This window comes from Bombina bombina, chromosome 4, assembly GCF_027579735.1.
Source record: "Bombina bombina isolate aBomBom1 chromosome 4, aBomBom1.pri, whole genome shotgun sequence".
In the NCBI taxonomy this organism is placed as follows: domain Eukaryota; kingdom Metazoa; phylum Chordata; class Amphibia; order Anura; family Bombinatoridae; genus Bombina; species Bombina bombina.
In genome coordinates, this window is record NC_069502.1 from 976,166,405 (window position 1) to 976,186,145 (window position 19,741).

Genomic DNA, 19,741 nt, shown 5'->3' on the forward strand with positions numbered 1-19,741 from the left:
CCCTATATTATATTTATTAACCCCTAATCTGCCCCCACAACGTCGCCTCCACCTACCTACAATTATTAACCCCTAATCTGCCGACCGCACAGCGCCGCCACTTACGTTATCCTTATGTACCCCTAATCTGCTGCCCCTAACACCGCAGACCCCTATATTATATTTATTAACCCCTAATCTGCCCCCCACAACGTCGCCGCCAGCTACCTACAATAATTAACCCCTAATCTGCCGACCGCACCTCACCGCTACTATAATAAATGTATTAACCCCTAATCCGTCTCACTCCCGCCTCAATAACCCTATAAGAAATATTATTAACCCCTAATCTGCCCTCCCTAACATCACCGACACCTAACTTCAATTATTAACCCCTAATCTGCCGACCGGACCTCACCGCTACTCTAATAAATTTATTAACCCCTAAAGCTAAGTCTAACCCTAACACTAACACCCCCCTAAATTAAATATAATTTTATTCTAACTAAATAAATTAACTATTATTAAATAAATTATTCCTATTTAAAACTAAATACTTACCTGTAAAATAAACCCTAATATAGCTACAATATAATGAATAATTATATTGTAGCTATTTTAGTATTTATATTTATTTTACAGGCAACTTTGTATTTATTTTAACCAGGTACAATAGCTATTAAATAGTTATTTACTATTTAATAGCTACCTAGTTAAAATAATTACAAAATTACCTGTAAAATAAATCCTAACCTAAGTTACAATTAAACCTAACACTACACAATCAATAAATTACTTAAATAAAATACCTACAATTATCTACAATTAAACCTAACACTACACTATCAATAAATTAATTAAATACAATGCCTACAAATAAATACAATTAAATAAACTAACTAAAGTACAAAAAATAAAAAAGAACTAAGTTACAAAAAATAAAAAAATAATTACAAACATTAGAAAAATATTACAACAATTTTAAACTAATTACACCTACTCTAAGCTCCCTAATAAAATAACAAAGCCCCCCAAAATAAAAAAAATGCCCTACCCTATTCTAAATTAAAAAAGTTCAAAGCTCTTTTACCTTACCAGCCCTTCAAAGGGCCATTTGCGGGGCATGCCCCAAAGAATTCAGCTCTTTTGCCTGTAAAAAAAACACATAAAATACCCCCCCCAACATTACAACCCACCACCCACATACCTAATCTAACCCAACCCCCCTTAAATAAACCTAACACTAAGCCCCTGAAGATCTTCCTACCTTATCTTCACCACGCCGGGTTCACCGATCCGTTCACCGAAGTCTTGATCCAAGCCCAAGCGGGGGCTGAAGAGTGACGTCCATCCTCCGGCTGAAGTCTTGATCCAAGCGGCAAATGAAGAAGTCCATCTTCGGGCAGAAATCTTCATCCTATCCGGGCAGAAGAGGACATCCGGACCGGCAAACATCTTCATCCAGGCGGCATCTTCTATGTTCTTCAATCTGATGACGAGCGGGCTGATCTTGAAGACCTCCGGCGCGGATCCATCCTCTTCGTTCAATGTCCAACTGAAGAATGAAGGTTCCTTTAAGGGACGTCATCCAAGATGGCTTCCCTCAAATTCCGATTGGCTGATAGGATTCTATCAGCCAATCGGAATTAAGGTAGGAAAATTCTGATTGGCTGATGGAATCAGCCAATCAGATTCAAGTTCAATCCGATTGGCTGATTGGATCAGCCAATCAGATTGAGCTCGCATTCTATTGGCTGATCGGAATAGGTAGCTGGTGGCGACGTTGTGGGGGGCAGATTAGGGGTTAATAAATATAATATAGGGGTCGGCGGTGTTAGGGGCAGCAAATTAGGGGTACATAAGGATAACGTAGGTGTCGGCTCTGTGCGGTCGGCAGATTAGGGGTTAATAATTGTAGGTAGGTGGTGGCGACGTTGGGGGCGGCAGATTAGGGGTTAATAAATATAATATAGGGGTCAGCGGTGTTAGGGGCAGCAGATTAGGGGTACATAAGTATAACGTAGGTGGCGGCGGTGTGCAGTCGGCAGATTAGGGGTTAAAAAAATTTAATCGAGTGGTGGCAATGTGGGGGGGCCTCGGTTTAGGGGTACATAGGTAGTTTATGGGTGTTAGTGTACTGTAGAGCACAGTAGTTAAGAGCTTTATGAACCGGCGTTAGCCCAAAAAGCTCTTAACTCCTGTTTTTTTTCTGCGGCTGGAGTTTTGTCGTTAGATTTCTAACGCTCACTTCAGCCAAGACTCTAAATACAAAATAAAAAAATAATTACAAACATTAGAAAAATATTACAACAATTTTAAACTAATTACACCTACTCTAAGCTCCCTAATAAAATAACAAAGCCCCCCAAAATAAAAAAAATGCCCTACCCTATTCTAAATTAAAAAAGTTCAAAGCTCTTTTACCTTACCAGCCCTTCAAAGGGCCATTTGCGGGGCATGCCCCAAAGAATTCAGCTCTTTTGCCTGTAAAAAAAACACATAAAATACCCCCCCCAACATTACAACCCACCACCCACATACCTAATCTAACCCAACCCCCCTTAAATAAACCTAACACTAAGCCCCTGAAGATCTTCCTCCCTTATCTTCACCACGCCGGGTTCACCGATCCGTTCACCGAAGTCTTGATCCAAGCCCAAGCGGGGGCTGAAGAGTGACGTCCATCCTCCGGCTGAAGTCTTGATCCAAGCGGCAAATGAAGAAGTCCATCTTCGGGCAGAAATCTTCATCCTATCCGGGCAGAAGAGGACATCCGGACCGGCAAACATCTTCATCCAGGCGGCATCTTCTATGTTCTTCAATCTGATGACGAGCGGGCTGATCTTGAAGACCTCCGGCGCGGATCCATCCTCTTCGTTCAATGTCCAACTGAAGAATGAAGGTTCCTTTAAGGGACGTCATCCAAGATGGCTTCCCTCAAATTCCGATTGGCTGATAGGATTCTATCAGCCAATCGGAATTAAGGTAGGAAAATTCTGATTGGCTGATGGAATCAGCCAATCAGATTCAAGTTCAATCCGATTGGCTGATTGGATCAGCCAATCAGATTGAGCTCGCATTCTATTGGCTGATCGGAATAGGTAGCTGGCGGCGACGTTGTGGGGGGCAGATTAGGGGTTAATAAATATAATATAGGGGTCGGCGGTGTTAGGGGCAGCAAATTAGGGGTACATAAGGATAACGTAGGTGTCGGCTCTGTGCGGTCGGCAGATTAGGGGTTAATAATTGTAGGTAGGTGGTGGCGACGTTGGGGGCGGCAGATTAGGGGTTAATAAATATAATATAGGGGTCAGCGGTGTTAGGGGCAGCAGATTAGGGGTACATAAGTATAACGTAGGTGGCGGCGGTGTGCAGTCGGCAGATTAGGGGTTAAAAAAATTTAATCGAGTGGTGGCAATGTGGGGGGGCCTCGGTTTAGGGGTACATAGGTAGTTTATGGGTGTTAGTGTACTGTAGAGCACAGTAGTTAAGAGCTTTATGAACCGGCGTTAGCCCAAAAAGCTCTTAACTCCTGTTTTTTTTCTGCGGCTGGAGTTTTGTCGTTAGATTTCTAACGCTCACTTCAGCCAAGACTCTAAATACCGGCGTTAGAAAGATCCCATTGAAAAGATAGGCTACACAAATGGCGTAGGGGGATCTGAGGTATGGAAAAGTCGCGGCTGGAAAGTGAGCGTTAGACCCTCTCCTGACTGACTCCAAATACCAGCGGGCGGCCAAAACCAGCGTTAGGAGCCTCTATCGCTGGTTTTGACGGCTAACGCCAAACTCCAAATCTAGGCGACAGTCAAATTACTTAATACTGTATTAGACAAACACATGCATATAGAAATACAGGTGGTTGGAAGATGCTATGCACAGAAAGCAGTGTAAAGTGATTTATATTGGCTGCAGGTTTTCATTTTTAAAGTGTGTCGCTGCTCACTGCTAACTGCTAACTTCCTTCCATGGTGCAAAGTTTTCCTTTCCAGAAAGCTCCATTAGTTTCAATAGGAGACATCTTGCCCCTCGCAGGGACTGTCCTTTTTTTATAATTCCACCAGCGCAGCCCCTGTGAGGATCAGCAAAAAAAAAAAAAAACAAGTCTGAAATTTTGAGGTTTAGATAATCGAGCCCTCGTTTTATTTCATAAATTACCCAAATTAAATTAAAATGGGGGGGTAAGGTTGCACCAAAATGTTTTGGAAGTTACAAAACTGAATGATGAAGTATGTCATCTGGACGAGAAACAGACGTTGAATGATTAAGGGCAAGATTAAAAGTGGATAGTCAATGTATCCCTTGCCCGTAAATGGGCAAATTTGCCCGTTTGCAGGAGCACAATAAATAACCAGCCATTACAAGTGGCTGGTTATTGCTACCGCAACCTCGATGTACTATTTTTTTTTATACTTTTTTAAAAATAAAAAACAACTGCATAAAGCAGTTTTTAGGGGTTAAAAAAGTGGCAGGTGTGGGGTAGAAAAAACTACACTGAAAAGTGCCTTTACATTGCGGTCTATGGGATATTGTATGTTCCCTGTAAATATAAATGTCTATATGCTTATATACATATATTTCTTTCATGTAAATGGCAAGAGTCCATGAGCTAGTAAAGTATGGGATATACATTCCTACCAGGAGGGGGCAAAGTTTCCCAAACCTCAAAATGCCTATAAATACACCTTCCCACCACACTCACACCTTAGTTTTACAAACTTTGCTTCCTATGGAGGTGGTAAAGTAAATTTGTGCTTGATTTCTATGATTTCTTATATGATAAGCGCTTCTAAGCATTCTGAAGCCCAATTCCTCTCAGAGTACAGTGTTTGTCAGAGGGATGTGAAGAGAGTATCGCCTATTGATTTTTATGGTTTCACTCATGGGAAATCTTTTCAAGGATTCTCTGTTATTGGTCGTAGGGATTCATCTCCTACGTCCCTTTTCAGATCGATGATATACTCTTATACCATTACATCTGCTGATAGTTTTCAGTACTGGTTTGGCTGTCTGCTATATGTGGATGGGTGTCTTTCGGTAAGTATATATCATTATTTAAGACACTCGCAGCTATGTTTGGCGCTTTATGTTTTAATATAATGTTTTAAATATATGTAATTACTTATATTTGCCATGAGTCAGTTCTTTGTGTATTTCCCTTTGCAGTCTATCAGCTTCAGTATGGGAATCATGTTTTAGGAAGTTATTTTTTGTTTCTATTAGTACTAGTACAGTGCCTGTTGTTTCCTCAACATCTAATGTACATAATATCCCTGTTGATATGAAAAATTATATTGCTGATGCAATACAGAAGGCTTTGTCTGCTATTCCACCTTCTAATAAACATAAAAGGTCTTTTAAAACTTCTCATAAGTCTGATGAAATGTGTAATGACTGACAACATACTGAAATATCCTCCTCTGAAGAGGATCTCTCTGGTTCAGAAGATCCTACTTCAGTTCAGACATTAAAATTGATAAATCAATCTTCTGATTGAATATATTCGTTCTCTATTGAAAGAAGTATTGGTTACTTTGGATATTGAGGAGTCTGATCCTCTTGATAGCAAATCCAGTAAGTGTTTAAATTCTGTTTTTAAACCTCCTTTTTTCCTGTTCCAGATGCTGTTTCTGATGTGATTGCTAAGAAATTATCTAAGCCTGGTGCTTCTTTTAATCCTTCTTCTAGGTTCAAGAAGCTATATTCTTTACCAGTGGCTAAATTGGAGTTTTGTGAAAAAGTCCCTAAGGTTGATGGGGTTATTTCTACTCTTGCCAAATGTCCTACTATTCCTATGGAAGATAATACTTATTTTAAGGATCCTTTAGTTAGGAAGATTGAATCTTATCTAAGGAAAGCTTATTTGCATTCTGGCTATATTCTCAGGCCTGCCATTTCTATGGCTGATGTTGCAGCTGCATCAACTTTTTGGTTGGATAGCCTAGCATATCAGGAAACAGATCCTGATTTGTCTAGCATTATTCGTTTGCTTCAACATGCTAATCATTTTATCTGTGATGCTATTTTTGATATCATCAAGATTGATGTTAAATCTTTGTCTTTAGCTATTTTAGCTAGACGACCCTTATGACTTAAATCTTGGAATGCTGACATGGTATCTAAATCTAGATTATTATCTCTATCTTTCCAAGGTAATAATTTATTTGGTTCTCAGTTGGAATCTATTATTTCCACTATAACTGGGGGAAGGGAGTTTTTTGCCTCAAGATAAAAAATCTAAGGGTAAGCTTCTAATCTTTTTTGTTCCTTTCGTCAGAATAGAGAACGGAAAACCACTCCTTCCCCTAAAGCAGGGGTGTCAAACTCAAATTCATCGGGGGCCGCATCAGCAGTTTGGTCACCCTCAAAGGGCCTCAAAGGGCCGGTTGTATAGGACTATGTGTCCACTCTTTATTATCATAATAAATTATTGTCACTGCATTCAATTATTACTGTTTTTTCTAATAATGTGTAAGTAATAACTAGCTCTGAAAGCAGAAACATAGTCAGAATAATGGCAAGTAGATATTCAAATGTACAATAATTGTACAATTTATTGAAACATTATTTTTGTAACAGACAGTAATTTTTTTTTAAACATACAAATATTGCCAAACACTGTTTATTACACATATGGCAAACACAAGGCATTAACTTTTTTTTAACTTTTCTGACCAGATGGCTGACATCGTTTTCCTGAGGTCAGTCCATCGATGTCTGGCGTTAGGTCTTGTGCTGTAGCAATCCGCAAAACAGCATGGAGGTTATCATCAGTGATGCGTGATCTGAGCTTGGTCTTGTTCAGATTCATGACTGAAAACATCTGTTCACATAGATAGGTGCTCCCAAACATGGACAGAACACATGCAGCTTGAAGTCGGAGCTGTGGCATCAAAGCAGGGGGGAGGAGACGGTAAAAGTCGTCGACTGTCGCATCCTGGAACTTCGCTTTCAGGCTACTGTTGCTATGAAGTTCTATTAATTCCATTTGAAGGTGATGTGGTGCACTGTCAACATCGATGTTGAAGGGATTGGCAAAGCTGGTAAAGGTTAAGTTTTGTTCTTTAAAGTCAGAAAAGCGTCGATTGAATTCATCAATCAGCCGATTCACTTTGGTACCCAATCGAGCACATGAAAAAGTACCTGGGAATGACGTTGAGATGCTCTGGCAGATAGGAAAGTGGGCAAGACTGTCTTTTTCAAGCTGTGACTTCCATAGGCGCAGTTTCTCCTGGAAAGCTGTTATTGCCTCATACATTGAGGTTATGACTTGTTTGTGGCCCTGCAGCCTCAGATTCAGTTGGGCGAGATGCTCTGTTATGTCACACAACATGACAAAATCGCACAGCCAGTTTGGATCTGACAGTTCTGACAAGGGCTTCCCTTTACTTTGCATAAAAAGAGTAATTTCTTCCAAAAGCTCAAAAAATCTCTTAAGAACTGTGCTCCTACTCAGCCACCTTACTTCTGTATAGTATGGCACATCTGTATGTTCCATGCCCATCTCCTTCAAAAATTGTTGGAACTGACGATGATTCAGACCCCGTGCACGCAGAAAATTCACTGTTTTCGTGACTGTGGACATTATGTTATCCAGTTGCAGAACCTTGCCACACAGAGCTTCTTGGTGGATAATGCAGTGATAAGTTATCAGCGGCGTGTGGCAATTACTTTGTTTCATTTTCTCTTTTAACAGTCCAACCAAGCCATTTCTCTCTCCACACATTGCTGGAGCGCCATCAGTAGTAAGTCCCACCAACTCTTCCCAAGGTAATTTCATTTTATTTACGGATTCATCCACTGCATTGAAGATGTCCCTCCCAGTTGTTGTCCCAAACATGGCGACCACATCCAAGAGCTCCTCACTGACAGACAAGTCTTCCTTCACACCTCTTACAAAAATAGCTAGATGAGCTGTATCAGTATTGTCAGTGCTTTCATCAACAGCTAATGAAAATGCCAGGTAACTGCATGCCTCTTCAGCCAACTTTCTTTTAAGATTACAGGCTAGGTCCCTGACTCGGTCTGTGATGGTGTTTCTTGACAAGCTGACATTGTTAAAAGCCTGTCTCTGCTCAGGGCACCTGTTCACATACCTTCAGCATACACTGCTTTACAAATGCACCTTCTGAAAAGCACTTTGAAGCTTGCGCAATATCTTCAGCCACAAGATAGCTGGCTTTCACTGCTGCATCATTTTTTTGCTGTCATTTTTGCAAAAACATTCCTTTGAGAATGCAGGCTACCTTTTAATTCTTGGACCTTTTGTTGCTTTTCCTGGTGGCTAAGGTTAGCAAATTTGGCTCCATGTTTGGTCTCAAAGTGCCGGCGTAAATTAGGGCCTAAAGACTCTGGTTCCAATTGGAAGCCGTCTTCAAGTTGGAATAAATCCAAGCCTTTTAGGAAACCAAAGCCAGCTCCCAAGTCTGCATGAAGGTGCAGCCTTTAATCCAGTTCAGCTGGTGGGGGGCAGATTAAAATTATTTCAAGACATTTAGACAGATTCTGTTCAAAATCAGTGGATTCAGAACATTGTCTCTCAAGGGTATCAAATAAGTTTCAGAGTAAGACCTCCTGTGAGAAGATTCTTTCCAATAAATTCTGTGAAAGCTCAGGCTTTTCTGAAATGTGTTTCAGATCTAGAGCTTTCAGGGGTAATTATACCAGTTCCGCTTCAGGAACAGGGTCTGGGTTTGTATTTGAATCTATTCTTTGTCCCAAAGAAAGAAAATTCCTTCAGACCAGTTCTGGATCTGAAGTTTTTGAATCGTTTTGTAAGGGTCCCAACTTTCAAGATGGTGACTATAAGGACTATTCTACCTTTTGTTTAGCAAGGTCATTACATGTCCACAATAGACTTACAGGACGCTTATCTTCTCATTCCGATTCCTCCAGATCACTATCGGTTTCTGAGATTCTCTTTCCTAGACGAGCATTACCAATTTGTCGCTCTTCCATTTGGCCTAGCGACAACACCAAGGATCCTTTCAAAAGTTTTTGATGCCCTGCTATCTGTAATCAGAGAGCAGGGTATTGTGTTGTTTCCTTATTTGGACAATATATTGGTACTGGCTCAATCTTTTCATTTAGCAGAATCTCACACAAATCAACTAGTGTTGTGTCTTCAAAGACATGGTTGGGGGATCAATTAAACAAAGAATTTCTTGATTCCTCAGACAAGGGTCACCTTTTTAGTTTTCCAGATAGATTCAGTGTCCATGACTCTGTCTTGAACAGGCAAGAGATGAATGAAATTGGTTTCAGCCAGTCGAAACCTTCAGTCTTGATCATTCCCTTCATTGGCTATGTGCATGGAAGTTTTAGGTCTCATGACTGCAGAATCGGACGCGATCCCCTTTGCTCCTTTTCATATGAGATCTCTGCAGCTTTGCATGTTGAATCAATGGTGCAGGGATTATACTCGAATATCACAATTGATATTCTTAAATCCCAGCATTAAACTCTATCTGACTTGGTGGTTAGACCATCATCATATTGTTCAAGGGGGCCTCTTTTGTTCGCCCTTCCTGGACTGTAGTCTCAACAGATGCAAGTATTTCAGGTTGGGGAGCTGTCTGGGGGTCTCTGACAGCACAAGGGGTTTGGAATCCTCTAGAGGTTACCAATAAATATTTTAGCACTCTGTGCTATTTTCAGAGCTCTTTAGGCTTGGCCTCTATTAAAGAGAGCACTTTTCATTTGTTTTCAGACAGACAATATCACAACTGTGGCATATGTCAATCATCAGGGAGGGACTCGCAGTCCTTTAGCAATGAAAGAAGTATCACGGATACTTTCTTGGGCAGAATCCAACTCCTGTCTAATTTCTGCGATTCATATCCCAGGTATAGACAATTGGGAAGCGGATTATCTCTGCCGTCAGACTTTACATCCAGGGGAGTGGTTTCCATCCAGATGTGTTTTTTCAGATTGTACAGATGTGGGGTCTTCCAGAAAAAGATCTGATGCTTCCCATCTAAAGAGTAAACTTCCCAGATACCTTTCCAGTTCCAGGGATCCTCAGGCGCTGATGGTGGTTGCGTTAGCAGTTCTTTGGTCTTACCAACCTGCTTATATTTTTCTGCCTCTAGTTCTTCTTTCATGGGTGATCTCCAAGATAATAATGGAACAGTCGCATTTCTGTTTCTGAGAGCACCAGCATGTCCTCACAGGTTTTAGTATGCGAATCTTGTCCAGATGTCCAGTTGCCAACCTTGGTCACTTCCTTTAAGGCCAGACCTTCTGTCTCAAAGGCCGTTTTTCCATCAGGATCTCAAATCACTAAATTTGAAGGTATTGAAATTGAACGCTTAGTGCTTAGTCATAGAGGTTTCTCTGACTTAGTGATTAATTATTATGTTGCAGGCTCGTAAGTCTGTTTCAAGGAAGAATTATTATAGGGTTTGGAAAATCTATATTTCATGGTGTTCTTTGTATAAATTCTCTTAGCATTATTTTAGATTTCCTAGAATTTTACAGTTTCTTCAGGACGGTTTGGATAAAGGTTTGTCTGCAAGTACTTTGAAGGGACAAATCTCTGCTCTTTCTGTTTTATTTCATAGAAAGATTGATAAACCTCCTGATATTCACTGTTTTGTTCAGGCTTTGGTCTGTGTCAAGCCTGTTATTAAATCTATTTCTCCTCCTTGGAGTCTTAACTTGGTTTTGAAGGTTTTGCAGGCTCCTCCTTTTGAGCCTATACATTCTTTGGATATTAAACTACTTTCTTGGAAAGTTTTGTTCCTTTTGGCTATCTCTTCAGCTAGAAGAGTTTCTGAATTGTCTGCTCTCTCTTCTGAGTCTCCTTTTCTGATTTTCCATCAGGATAAAGCTGTTTTGCGGACTTCGTATAAATTTCTTCCTAAGGTTGTGAATTCTAACAACGTTAATAGGGAAATTGTTGTTCCTTCCTTGTTTCCAAATCCTAAGAATTCTCTTGAGAAATCGTTACACTCTTTGGATGTGGTAAGAGCTTTGAAATACTATGTTGAGGCTACTAAAGAGTTCAGGAAGACTTCTAGTCTATTTGTTGTCTTTTCCGGTTCTAGGAAAGGTCGGAAAGCCTCTGACATTTCTTTGGCATCTTGGTTAAAGCTTTTGATTCACAAAGCTTACTTGGTGGCGGGGCAGTCTCTGTCTCACAGAATTATGGCTCATTCTACTAGATCAGTCTCCACTTCTTGGGCTTTTAAGAATGAAGCTTCAGTTGATCAGATTTGCAAAGCAGCAACTTGGTCTTCTTTGCATACATTTACTACATTTTTGGTTGAAAAGTTCTTCAGGCAACTGTGTCAGTTTGATTCTTCTGTTTATAGAATTTATATTTTGGATTTAATTTCTCAGCAGAAATAGCTGTTTTTATTGTATCCCTCCCTCTCTAGTGACTCTTCTGTAGACTTCCACATCTTGGGTATTTTATCCCATACGTCACTAACTCATGGACTCTTGCCATTTACATGAAAGAAAACATAATTTATGTAAGAACTTACCTGATAAATTATTTCTTTCATAATGGCAAGTCCATGAGGCCCACCCTGTTCTTGGTGGTTATATTTTTTTGTATAAAAGCACAATATTATTTTCAAGTTCCTCTTTTTTGTATGCTTCTTTACTGCTTTTTACACCTCACTACTTGGCTATACGTTAAACTAAGGTGTGAGTGTGGTGGGAAGGTGTATTTATAGGCATTTTGAGGTTTGGGAAACTTTACCCCCTCCTGGTAGGAATGTATATCCCATGCGTCACTAGCTCATGGACTCTTGCCATTATAAAATAAATGAATTTATCAGGTAAGTTCTTACATAAATTATGTAATTTATGTGTTAATATGTGTATATACACATAATAACATGAATATATACAGTATGTCTCACATCATGAGAATAAGACTCCTATTTGAGTCTATGGAAGGGCGCTCTCGTGAGCAATGCTTTTGAATTGTAGCTAACTTGTAATACAAGCGCACATTTCAATTAAGTTATTTTTTTTTAAATAGCTGATTTGCTATCATATGATTTGATATCATATGGCAGACCTGGTATCATTAATAACCCACTTGCAAATTCAATTTGCTTTTAAACTAAAATCAGATTATCAGATTATTTTCAAGAAATCAAATTTAGATCTTTCCAGATTCAATAAAGTATATTCAATTTTGAAGACATTATTATTATTATTAGTATTATTATTATTATTGCTATTATTATTCATAATAACAATAATAATAATAATGTTAGTTTATCTTATTATTGTTTAAGTATAAAGACGTTAACCTAATCTGACCCAACTGTTTCCAGTCAAAAAGCCAGCTGGACAGTATAACCCCACATGAGTCTTTCTATTTTCCCCACCTTTTCTTTTGTTTTGTTTTTATGATGACAATATACTAAACTTAACTGCTTTATTATAACAGTTGTGTTTATAATATATTGTTAGTCTTATTTATTGTTATTTCTTTTTTCTTTTTTTTTTTCTTTTTTGACAATTACCAATTTTTTTCCTACCTGAATGTGTGTCTCTATTTGAAGTTTACTATAAAGGCAATACTTACACGATTAAATTGTTTGTATAATACAGGGTATTTGAAATTTGTGGAAGTTGTGCATTCAGAGAAAGCTTAATCAGACACCCTCATGTTGCTCAGACATGCAGAGAAATAATTAATCTTCTGTCACCTTTCGTCCCTCAGGTGCAGATGCATGCGGGAAGTAAATAAAAATAATCTTAAAGTGATTGAGTCAAGTTCACTGGCGTTTAGACTACATTTACTTGTCAGTAAAACTCTGGAGGTCTATGTTACCAAACATATTACAATCTTTAACCCTTTAGATGAAAAAGGCATGCTTAAATGGCAACCGGTGTGTTAATTGCTATTTGAATCTGTTTGGTCATATGGCTTCCTTGTAATATCTTTCACACAGCCTATTAGGTTATGGAAAGTTTGATCTTTCAATGCATCTGGATGCACTTAGGTGAGTGTGAAAAAACTTCTGGGGGAGTAAAATAAATCTGACTGTAAACAATTTGCATGCAGCATAACCAAAATAGGGGTTTATGCTTATTATTATTATTATTATTATTATTAGTATTAATAATAATAGTATTAGTACAAAAACTAGATGTTCAACTCCAGTTTAGAAAAATCTTCAAACTGATGTAGGTGTGATCAGTTTGCTGGTACAATATATATATATAAAAAGTCCAGAACATTTGGTGTTAGGGGCATGTAAACATATGAATATTAATTCAATGCTAAAAATAAAATAAATTTTCTAGCTATGTTTTTTTAAGTTGCTAATTTCACATTTGTCTGTTTTAAAGTTGCAATATGCAATGAAAGTGAATTTATTGTGCGATGGTCACTTAATTACTAAAAAAACGTATACTGTGCTTTGATAGGGCATTATTTGTTTTCATTTTAGTGTCGGTCGGGATTTAAAAAAAAAAAAAAAGATTTAAGGGACTCAAATAAGTTTTCAATAATTGTAAAAACCCTTTATAATTGATGTTATATTGCCAGGTATATATTGATTACGTTTACCTAAAAATGTATTTTAATGCAGCTAACCAGTCCAGTTCAGTTTAATTTGGTCATAATATATATACACATATAATAATAATAATAATAATAATAATAATAATAATAATAATAATTAATAAAAACAATGATAACAATAATAATGTGATATCTTAGAAATGAAACATACTAATGGATAACACTTTAATATGTGAAGATGTCTAAGTAGATTGCCAGCAGTTTTACCGGATTGTAGAAAAAAAAGAGAGAAAGAAAAACGATATATCGTGCAAAAAATATCAGTATCTCATGTCTCTAACATCTATAATTTAATAACTAAGTTTAGGTACAAATGCAGTATACTTTCATTGGTAGTTAAATGTAGCTATTTAAGTCTTAACTATTTATATTTAACACTCATTTGTTAAATGTATACAATAGAGAACAAAAATCCATCTTGATCTGTATATATATATGTGTGTGTGTATATATATATATATATATATATATATATATATATATATATATATATATATATACACAATACCATTTAAATACCATTTATTGGTTGGATCCCTTATTACTTCGCTTTTAATGAAAATAGTTAACATATAACGCCAGCAAATGTAACCTTGTCTAATTTTTCCATACTGGGCAATGAGATCACAAACTTACAAACACTAAATCAAAACCTCAGGCGCAACAGGTCTTCAATTCAGTCCCAAGGCTGATACAAAAGAAAGGAGAAAATGAAAACCATCTTGTTGGGTAAATTCGCTCTAGACATTTGGAGTATGGATAAATTATACTGCCAAATAATTCGGTTCAACTGAGAGTAACCTGCAGGTAACAACTGATGTGTATGACGTATTATAATGAGTAATAAAGTAATATCTATGAATAACTGGCATCCTTTCAAAAATAAAGATTTTTTTATCTGTAGGTATTTAATTAAAGCAACATGTTTGTGTTTACCGGTGTGTAGATAATCCCACTGGATTATCAAATTGGAACAAATACAAATGTTATTCCTTGTATATTGCATATACAATAAATGTTTTAATATAAGGTGAACATGCTAGTTTTCACATGTTATGCATTTATTGCTTAACTGACCAGAGAATATTGAAAGTGTACATTAATTTACATATTAATACATTCACATATATATATATATATATATATATATATGTGTGTGTGTATTTATTTTTGATCAATAAAAAAAAACATTACTCTATCCGCTTTTGATAGTAAATATTATTCTTCCTAAACTAAAAATATTGTTTTATAATCCTAGTGGAATAACAATGTATTCGTCTTTGCCATTAAATATAACTTTGTCTAATTAGGAAATGCAATTTGATTTAATCTGTAAAGATTTTTACGTGTGTTGTCACTGGCAGAACCCCCCTTCCCTCAGCAAACACTGGCAGTTATCTTGCTACCTGATAATTTCCGTTCTGCAGTAGCAGGTGCAGCAAGCAGGGGGTAGGGGTAGGAGAGAATAGGTCACACGAAGCAAATTATTTAACTTCCATTTAAAAATATGCACAGCTGTATATAATATTACAATTATCAGCAGCCCTTTGCATGCACTCTGTATAAAGTACTTACCTAAAGCCAATGCAGCATATAATAAATATTAAAGAAACGAATTGACAATAAAATTTCATTGTACAGATGGCCAATATTTTTTCCATTTGTGTGATTCTGTATTGCAAGCATGCTGATTAATAAGCTGCTTGTGTGTGATGATTGCGGTGAATTGTTTAAATATGGGATTTTCTGTATCTCAATAACCCTGTGTTTATACAGTAGAGACACAAATTATTGGCTTCTTTCAGTAAGTAGGCAATTCATTTGGTACAAAAATTTATAATGTGGTAATTAGGTGCTAAATCTTTACATGATTAATTTAATTACAGAAAATGATCTAGTTAATTAACATAAATTGCATATATTTGTTTAATCTGAGAAACATGAGCTATGGCCTAGAAAATATGGATTTCTGAACTCAGTCCTGATTTATTGATGTAATAAGCTACGATGAATTCAGGCCATACAAACAATAATAATAAAAAACTGAAAGGGAATCTCTGGGGATGTAGTACAGATCAGAGAGCAGTTCCATGTGTTTCTGCTATATTGTTTACTTCAGGTAACTAGAGAGATCTCATTTATATGTACACTATGCTGTTTCCACAGTGAATAGCAATGAATGCTCTTTTTTTGGCTGCATTACCTTAAGTCAATCAAGTAAGAAAAGAATAAATATTTGCTTAGTATTATTGAGTCATATTTTTGGAACATTTCTGGGCAAAGTTTTCGTGTAGCTAAGTATTAAGGATTGCTTCACCTCTTCCAATAATGTCCTTAGTTTTAAACACACAAACACATAAATGCTGTTCTTGAAAGAATATTAAGGAAGGACTCAACAGAAATTAAGAAATGTAAAGTATATACTTATTTGTCTGTCTGTCTGTCTGTCTATCTATCTATCTATCTATCTATCTATCTGTCTGTCTGTCTGTCTGTCTGTCTGTCTGTCTGTCTATCTATCTATCTATCTATCTATCTGTCTGTCTGTCTGTCTGTCTGTCTATCTATCAACTATCTATCTATCTATCTATCTATCTATCTATAAATCTATCTATCATCTACCTTTCTATCTATATGTATCTTTGTATCTATCGATCTCTATGAATCAATCGCTATCTTTTACATAAAAACTAATATATTAGCATGTAGGATAATACAATGTGTGTATGTTTCTTCTCTCGCTCTCTCGCTCTCTCTCTCTCTCTCTCTCTCTCTCACTCTCTCTCTATCTCTCTCTTTCTCTTTGTGTGTGTGTGTGTGTGTGTGTTTGTATATTTATCTATCTATCTATCTATCAATCAGCAATCTATCTATCAGCAATCTATCTATATGTGTATCTAAATTAACCTGTTCTTACTGTTAGATTTCTGTACCTATACAGGTATATGTTTAATCATATAGATAAATATTCAATCTTGGAACAATTCCAATTTGATGAAGTGGAAATAATGTTTTACTATTTAATGCATGTTCAGCTACATTCAATCACTCAAAGTCCAACACTCAAAGTCCAAAGAAAACGTCCATCTGACGTGATAAAAAGATTCAGGTATAATACATATTCTTCAATAAAGGATTATTACACTTCTACAGGAGTAACAAAAGTAATTTTAATAACCATTTTCTCCACAATTTATTTTAATAAGAATCACATTTAATTATATAATTGACACTTTAACGGTAAATACTGTATATCATTTGAATTCAACAATGTTCTTAATATTTTATGTAATGTAAAATGTATCTATTTTTATCTCTAGTTTTACAGTAAGCATTAATAGGTCAAATATATAGACTTGTTGAAAATGATGTACCAAATAATCTCACATGCTATAGAATGAAACATCTGATTAGATTAAATAGATAATACACAGATGCAGAAGACAATATGCTACACAACCATTCGCACGTTAGTCACAATGCAAACCTCCCCTAATATAATCTAAAACTGAACTGGGAAGAATTGCAAAGAAACCAATTCATCAACTTCAAAGTAGCGCATTTTTCTTATAAATTCAGGATGTCTGAGATAGTTTCTTGAAGGCTCAGCAAATTACCTGATGTCTTCTTTTTGAGCCCCCAATGTGTTCTGCTTAGGTCCTATGTGAAATTCAATTTCTATTCTTTACTTGTATATTGTAGAATTCTCGTTGAAACATTCAGTACAAAGCAAAAATACTAGATTCCCAAAAATTCCAATAGAGGGCGACAATCTATTGATTTTTTTTTATAACCTGTGGTTGTTCTTGACTGAAAACAAGTACAATGTATACCTAGCAAACTGGTAATACATTATTTTTTTAAGAAATGTAAGGTGATGTTAATTATGCTCTAAGGTTTACATTATTGTTCCTGCTTTGTTATATAATTATATTAATTGTATATCTATTTTTAAATTAATATTTAACAATATTGTATACAATTTCAGCAAATGTATTAATATTGGAAACAGGTCTATATTTTACTAGACTTTCTCCCCTCTGTGATAAATGTATTAATACTCAGTCCACTATTATTAAAAAATGTTTTAGCTAAAACAGTCATTATTGTGCCTCATTCCCACCCACACCTCCCCCTGTCTTTGCACCTTATCACTGTCATACTAATCTGTTTATATTGGGAACAGTAAGCAAATGTGTACACAAAGATTACAGATATCAGATAATCACAGAGTCAAATCAAATTCCCATCTGCACCATTACTAAAACTGCCGAGCTTTTGTTAAATTTCATCCTAAAGGTGCAAATATAATCTGGTTATACAGAGTGTATTTTGTTTTATATATATATATATATATATATATATATATATATATATATATATATATATATTGAGAGAGACACACATACATATCAGTTTGTGCGTTTATAGCATCTGCTGTATATATATATATATATATATATATACACACACACATATATATATATATATATATATATATATATATATATATATATATATATATATATATATATATATATATATATATATATATATATAAAAGAGGGATAAGAGGGAGAGAAAGAGAGAAGGAGAGAGTGAGGAATGTTGTTTTAATACTTTTAGAGCAATATTAGCAAACTCATAGTCATATCTGCCTGCACCATATTTTTTTTTCCAATTCCCAATATAGTCCAAAGGTGGACAAGTTTAACTACTATTTACTACACTAAATATTAAAAGAAAAACTATTAGTGTAGAAGCTTAAATATATGACAGCTAGCCGTCAGTTAACATACAAAAAGTACCCATTTTTGTGGAGAATAAATTAAATTTTACGCTTCTGGTTTTCCGTGCTAAATACACAGTGCGTTTACATTATTGTTACTGTTATTATTAATAGTAATGTGGTTATAATAATAATAATAATAATAATAATAATAATAATAATAATAGCAGTGACTTTAGTGGTATATGTTTTAGCAATAATAACAGTATTATTTTGCACTACATATAAATATTAATCTCTTTTTTATGTAAATGTACTTTACTTTATAACATGTAAGTGTGTTTCCAATAATTCATCTTTTTAACATTGGAGCCTTTAGTCTCATTATTCTTTCTTATTGTATTAGATCTGCACATTCTTTTGGTGATAGATTTCCAATAAAAATTGTAAAGGATTTAAACAACCTTCCTTGCCATTCTATCTCTTTAAACATTCTATCCATTTGTAACCTGAGGATAGTTTCTCACGTTCCTATGTGTTGGTTGCAGTGAGCAGGTGTACAGATTACTTACACAAAAAATACCACCTAATCTTTGCAATATATTAAATGATTTAATTAAATCCTGTAAGAGAATATAATTAATGAATAATGAATAAAATATACACAACATGAAAAATATAAACTTGTCCTGCTCCAAAGAGCATTCTGTTCTAGTCAGTTTATTTTAACAGGTGTATCCCAGTTGAATGACTTTAATATATATACAGTATATATATATATATATATATATATATATATATATATATATATATATATATATATAGAGAGAGAGAGAGAGAGAGAGAGAGAGAGAGAGAGAGAGAGAGAGAGAGAGAGTGACAGAAATGACAGAATTGCTGAAGAGAATCGTTTATGTTTTTTGAATTTCGGATTTGCATTTCAAGAATAAAGTAATTATTTCCAGATGATATACAAGATACATATGTTTTGTGATCTTTTTTGAATATTACAAAATATACTAAAAAGAAAGGCCAGGACAAGATCAACCTATGTCCTTTTATCAGTTAAACAAATGCACACTTAAGCCTGAATATTTAGGGATGAAAAAGGGAATGATGGATGGAACTGCCAGGGAAGTATAAAAGGCTTAGAAGTTGCTAGATACTGTTGTTTCAGCGAGTCTGGAGTGAGAAATTCCTAAAAGACAGAGGTAGAGTTACAAGAGACCGGAATGGGTAAGTTCTACTGAAGGAGAAATCTCAGCCTATTTGGGATGACGAGAACCAATGAGATGTCCCCAGTAGTTGACCACCAAGATTGACGTGGTAGACACGTCAAATTGATCTGAACTGACTCCGGTCAGATAACTGAAGTCATTTGCCCTAATCGGATGAAGATCACCTTGAGCTTTTGTTCTCAGCATCTGAAGGTGGTCTGCAAACATAAAGAGAGAGAAGACTTTAGAGGAAGTGACTTTAAC

General features: G+C 35.9%; 1 protein-coding gene and 1 pseudogene across 1 annotated transcript in view; one reads left to right on the plus strand and one right to left on the minus strand.

The window, feature by feature from the left end:
- Nucleotides 1–6,637: 6,637 nt before the first annotated feature.
- LOC128658132 (general transcription factor II-I repeat domain-containing protein 2-like) lies at nucleotides 6,638–18,343 on the minus strand (annotated as a pseudogene).
- Nucleotides 18,344–19,492: 1,149 nt separating this feature from the next.
- Nucleotides 19,493–19,741, plus strand: part of PAX1 (paired box 1) — an 8,926-nt gene continuing 8,677 nt past the window's right edge. The window contains exon 1 of the mRNA XM_053712633.1: nucleotides 19,493–19,496. Coding sequence (XP_053568608.1) covers nucleotides 19,493–19,496 — 4 coding nt within the window. The remainder of the gene's footprint in view (nucleotides 19,497–19,741) is intronic.